Below are 5,164 nucleotides of genomic sequence, written 5' to 3' on the forward strand. Positions count from 1 at the left end.
AGCAGCAGATGACCATGAAGGTTGTGAGGGTCAGCCTGGCCGGGGTACTGTTCTCAGTCACTCAATCAAATCTTAACAGAGGTGTTGCCCCGAAGGTCTGTCATAGGTGCTTTCAGGAAGAGCATCCTTGGGAACCTGGGTGACCTGATTCAGTCCCTTGAAAGGCCATAAGAGCAGAGCTGAGGCTTCCCTGATGGAGAAGACATTCCACCAGCAGGTGCCTGCCTCAGCCTGTTCCCCAAGGTTCTGGCCTGCCCTGTAGATTTTGGACTGGCTCAGCAGCCCCTACGTTGAGTAAAACAATTCCTTACAATGAATTCGCTGTCTCCTGTTAGTCCTGCTTCTCATTGAACACTGATGGGCAGGGGCTGATCCCTACCCCAGGCCATCTCTTCCTTCTCCTCGGAATCCAGTGTCCCCACAAAGGCAGCAGAGGCTGACCTTCCACAGCCCCTCGGAATCCAGTGTCCCCCCAAAGGCAGGGGAGGCTGATGTCCTGCAACCCCTCAGAATCCAGTGTTGTCCCCACAGAGGCGGGGGAAGCTGACCTCCCACAGCCCCTCGGAATCCAGTGTCCCCCCACAGACGCAGGGGAGGCAGATGTCCCGCAGCCCCTCGGAATCCAGTGTCCCCCGCAAAGGCAGCAGAGGCTGACGTCCTGCAGGGCATCAAGTTACCCTTGTTTCCAAGTTCTTCAGCACATATGCTGTGAGGATAGCATGCCCTGTTTTGCAGATGAGGAAACTGAGGCTCAGAGAGACCAAGTTCATGATCTGGCAACCAGGAATGGCCGGGGTCCCCTCCCAGCTGGGGTCTGCACTGACTAGGTCCCCAGGGCTCCAGAGCCTGAGACAGCCGTGTGTGCCGAGCCCTAGTTGTAGTCCCCCCATACACCCAGCTGTACACCCCACATGCCAGTAGGACTTACAGAGGGGCAGGCCTCAGCTCAGCATGAATAGGGCTCCCCCAGTCAGCAGTCACCCTCACTGATGGCCACCCCAGGCCTGGAGGCAGGGTTGAGCTAGGCCTAGTGGGCTGCAGTGTGGAGCCTGAAGGTGCTTCCCCCTGAGGTTCCAGGACCCTGATGGAGGCTGCCCTGTTGGTGCTCCCCCGAGCCCCTGGAGACCTCGCACTACACCCATGGGGCCTTCTGGGTCACCCACTGGGCCGGAGGACCTGTGTCTGCAGCTCCACTCCTGCCCAGCCCAAGCACGCAGAAGAAGCAACATGAACACTCCAAGAAGTTTCAGTGTTTTATTAACAAAATCTTACAAAAAGAGTCTGTCTTTGGGGTAAGGTACACAGGGCCTGGACGGACATTTAAGGCCTGGTCTGTGCGGGGGTGAGGGGCGGGGGTCGGCCACAGCCTCATGAGGTTTCCAGGGTCTTCACAGGCTCCAGGGCTTCCCCAAAGCCTGTGCCAGCCTGTGAGGATCGGTTATGGCTTATGTGCAAAAATAAAATCTGTGGGGCTGGCAGGGTGTGGGCTGAAGATTTGTCAGAGTGGTCTGTAGGGCTGGTCCCCCAGTGGACAAGGCAGAAAGATGAACCCTGAGCCAGCGCCTGCTCAGGCTGCAGACGCTAGTGGCCCACCAGCACCAGGGTTCTGGCGTCGGGGCAGGGCAGAATGCCTGGAGGAGCCCCAGGAGCAAAGGCTTCTGGGATCTCCTTCCTGCAGCTGGGCTCAGGGCTGCTGGGCAGGAGTAGGAGCTGTGGCCCCAGCCTTGGGGCTCATGAAAGCCTCTGGCAGAGAGGATGGCCTGGCAGCAGGCAGGGTTTCCCTGCTGGGAGGGAGGCAGGGCCCGACTCCTGCTGCAGTGGCTCTGGGGGCGGGCAGCTGGTGGCCAGCGGGGCGGGCTTCGTGGCAGGCCCTGGCCCTCACGCTGGCGCTTAGGGCTAAGCTGGGGCTCCTGCCCTCTGCTGCAGCTGACTCCTCTCTGTAGCACCCCTCTGGGCTGTCCCGGGACTTCGCCTCCCACGCAGGCAGCCTGCAAGGTGAGGGGTGTGTGATGCCCAGCACAGCAGCAAAGACTTTGTGGGAACCTTGAGACCTGAAAGAGAAGGAGAGAGGGCAGTGAGGGACCGTGCAGGACAGTAGCCAGGGCTCCACAGGGAGGATCTAGGGCTGGTGGATGGCGCTGGTCTTCCAGGGCAGAGGACCCCCGACCCTGTCAGGGCCTCCCAGCTTGCCTGAGCACTGGGGAGTGGCCTGGGCCCCAGGGTGTCTGGGGTCGGGGGAGGAGTTCATTTGGCCGGGACAGCTGATGGTGGGGTCTGGGTGGGAGGGTGGCGCCCTGTTACCTGTTGTCACTCTCCTGGCTCCGATGGTGCCAGCTGCTGCCTCAGCCGGATTTGAGGACTCAGCCCCTCTGGGACCCTCCGCCTGCCATGGGTGAGTCACGAGCTGAGCTCTGATTCTTCTCCAGGCGGGCGTGAATCACTGGAGCTGGGGGAGAGAAAGCGCGGGTCCATGTGGAGCTGGCTCAGCAAACTGCCCCTGCCTCCCACCTGGCCCACTCTCCCTGATGCCCCCTTCCATGATGCCACCCCCACCCCATCCCTTCTAACTTGCTGGGGGCCCGAGCCTCAGTGGGCTCTCCTCAAAAACAGCCTCCGGGTCCCACTAGCTCTCAGATGCCCCACAGTGGGTGTTGCCTTGGGGCAGGGGCTCACCTGAGGGGCCAGGAAGCACCGGGACATCAGGTCTGCTGCTGCTGCCTCTGCGACTTCTGCTCTCCCCTGGGAGGAGGGGGAGGGGGCCGTGCTGCCCGAGGCTGGCCAGCTGCCCTGGGAGGCAGGGAGGGCGTCAGCTGGCTCTGCAGATGCTGGGAGAGGGCGGCGGCGCCGGAAGTCGAGGCTCCCTCAGCATTGGCTCTGCCCTAGCTTCTGCTCTGGGGTGTCCCATGAGCTTGGTGGCCGCTGGCCCCTGCTATCTGGACACTTGGTTTTCTGGATGTCCAGAGGGCCTGGGCATTGTAGCAGAATGAGGAAGTTGGGGTGTTCTGTGATGGCCTGAGAGTGTGGAGGGTGGGGTCCAGGCCGGGAAGACAGACAGAGGGAGGGTGATGGGCGGAGCCCTGCAGGGGGGAGGGCTCTTTGATGCTGGGGTGCGGTGCCCACATCTGGATGACACGAGTGTGTGAGAGTCCTCCCAGAGCCCGAGGGGGCACCCAGCCGGACCAGGGCTTCCCCTGCAGGAGTCAGCCCCGGCTCAAAAGTCGTGGTGGGCAAAGCCACAGGCTGGATGTGGTGGGCAGGCTGGGGGCTCTGGGATGCCCTCTACTCGGGCTGGGTCCGGTCACTGGCCACGGACTCGCTGTTGGGGGCGGGCGTGAGGGTCTCCGCCTCATCCTCCGCCGGGACGTGGGGGACGGCAGGCTCCGCCGCCTGCTCCAGGTCATCCTGCACCTCCATGCCCCTCTGGATGAGCTGCTCCAGGGTCTTGGGCAGCGGGTGGCGCAGGAAACGCTTGAGCTTGGGCTGCAGGGTGCCCACCACGTACTGGATGATCTCCTCCTCGTCCGCGTCCACATAGAGCGTCTGGTACAGGTCCCGCTTGCGCCACAGGAACTGGTCCAGCGGCTCGCCCTGCTTCTGCGGCAGGTCCAGCTCACGCTGGATGGCCTCTCGGGACAGCGTGCCCTCGCTGTACTGCAGGAACTCCTTCTTGAACTCCACCCAGTTCTTCACGGAGCCCTGCTTGAACTCCCACCACTTCTTGGCCGGCCCATTCATGTGGTTCTGGATCTGGGACAGCCAGTACTCCTCAGAGCCGCCCACCTGCCGCAAGTACTCCTCCAGGTGGCTCAGGAATTCTCGAGGGTCCTCGAAGATCTGTGTGTCCACGCCAGGGCTGGGCTGCCCGTCCTCGCCGGGGACCCATGGCTGGTACTGCTGGGCCTCGGCGGGCTCCTGTCCGGGCAGCTCGCCAGCGGCTGGGGGCGGGGTGATGGCGTAGGGGCTGACGGTGTAGTCGTAGCCGTCCGCCTCGTGGCAGTAGCTCTCAGGACCCCCCACGCCCACGGAGACGGTGTGGCGGGCCGGCTCGCTGCCCACCGGGTACTTGCCACCGGTAGATTCCAGGCGGTCGGCCCAGCGCTCCAGGCGGTAGAACACCTCGCGCCACACGTGCATCTCGCGCTTGACCCAGCGCTCCAGGTTGGCGATGGTCTCCTGGCAGCGGCACAGGCAGGCCTTGATGGACTTCTTCCAGCGCTGCGAGTCGCTCGTGGGCACGTAGCCGTCCAGGTTGCTCTCCAGCTTCCCCACCGACCGGTGCAGCCCCTTCAGCTCGCGCTCCACCTGCTTGGACACCTCGGTCAGCAGGTGCCGGTGCGTCCGCCGCACGTGCTCTAGCATCTCCGCCCGGCACTTCCCGATCTGCAGGATCACGTTGGGCTTGGCCGCGGGCCCGCCCCGCGGCCCAGGGTAGGCGTGGAGCCCGCCGCTTGTCCGGTGGTCCAGCTCCATCTGTGCGCAGGTGCCCGGGCAGGCGACAAACTCCTCGGGGCGGACGGAGGGAGGGCGCTGGAGTCCGGCGGCGGTGCCCGGCGGCCTGGGTCCCGTGTGGAGCTGCGGGGAGCGCCTGTCTGTCGCTGCGGGCCGGCGGCGGGGCTGGTGGAGCGCGCCCGGAGAGGCAGGTCCAGCTCTGCTGCTGCGGAGGGAGGACGCGGCGCCCGAGCTCTGCGCTGAGTCCCGGCCGCCGGCTCTTTATGCCGCCAGCGCTGCCCGTGGGCGGCCGGCTCGCCGAGCCCCGTTTCTCATTGGCCCAGCCTCAGGCTCCCCGCCAGCGCCCCGCCCGCGCCCCTGCAGGCCCCGCCCCGCGCCCACTCGGCTCCTGGGCGGTGAAGGTACTGGAGGTCCCACCCCTTGCACACATGGAGGGGCCGGGATGACTAATCCCTCCGCTCCGCACCTCCCACCCCGGGCGGCGGAGCTCATTCAGCCTGCGGGGACCGGAGGAACTGAAGCCGGGCACTGGGAGCCCCTCCCACGCCCCCTCCCGGGCGCTGGCGGGCTGTCATCTCCTGCCTCCCAGGGTCCCAAGGTGGGCTTCCTCCTCTCCACTCGCCTCTCTCTTTGGGGGGCTGAAGGGGGCTGGCGCTGGCCACTGCTCTCCTGGGTTCTCACTGCCCCTGACCCTGTCCGCCCAGCTGTGCAGGAT

General features: G+C 65.0%; 1 protein-coding gene across 1 annotated transcript; it reads right to left on the reverse strand.

Moving 5' to 3' along the window:
* Positions 1-1,240: 1,240 nt before the first annotated feature.
* ARC (activity regulated cytoskeleton associated protein) lies at positions 1,241-4,666 on the reverse strand. Its single transcript, XM_025394653.1, has 3 exons — positions 2,674-4,666; positions 2,302-2,446; positions 1,241-2,051 (listed from the first exon to the last, which is right to left on the reverse strand). The coding sequence occupies exon 1, from the start codon at positions 4,468-4,470 to the stop codon at positions 3,280-3,282; it is 1,191 nt and encodes a 396-aa protein (XP_025250438.1). The 5' UTR covers positions 4,471-4,666; the 3' UTR covers positions 1,241-2,051; positions 2,302-2,446; positions 2,674-3,279.
* Between the last annotated feature and the right edge of the window lie 498 nt (positions 4,667-5,164).

The sequence above is a fragment of the Theropithecus gelada genome, chromosome 8 (assembly GCF_003255815.1).
Source record: "Theropithecus gelada isolate Dixy chromosome 8, Tgel_1.0, whole genome shotgun sequence".
Classification (NCBI taxonomy): Eukaryota; Metazoa; Chordata; class Mammalia; order Primates; family Cercopithecidae; genus Theropithecus; species Theropithecus gelada.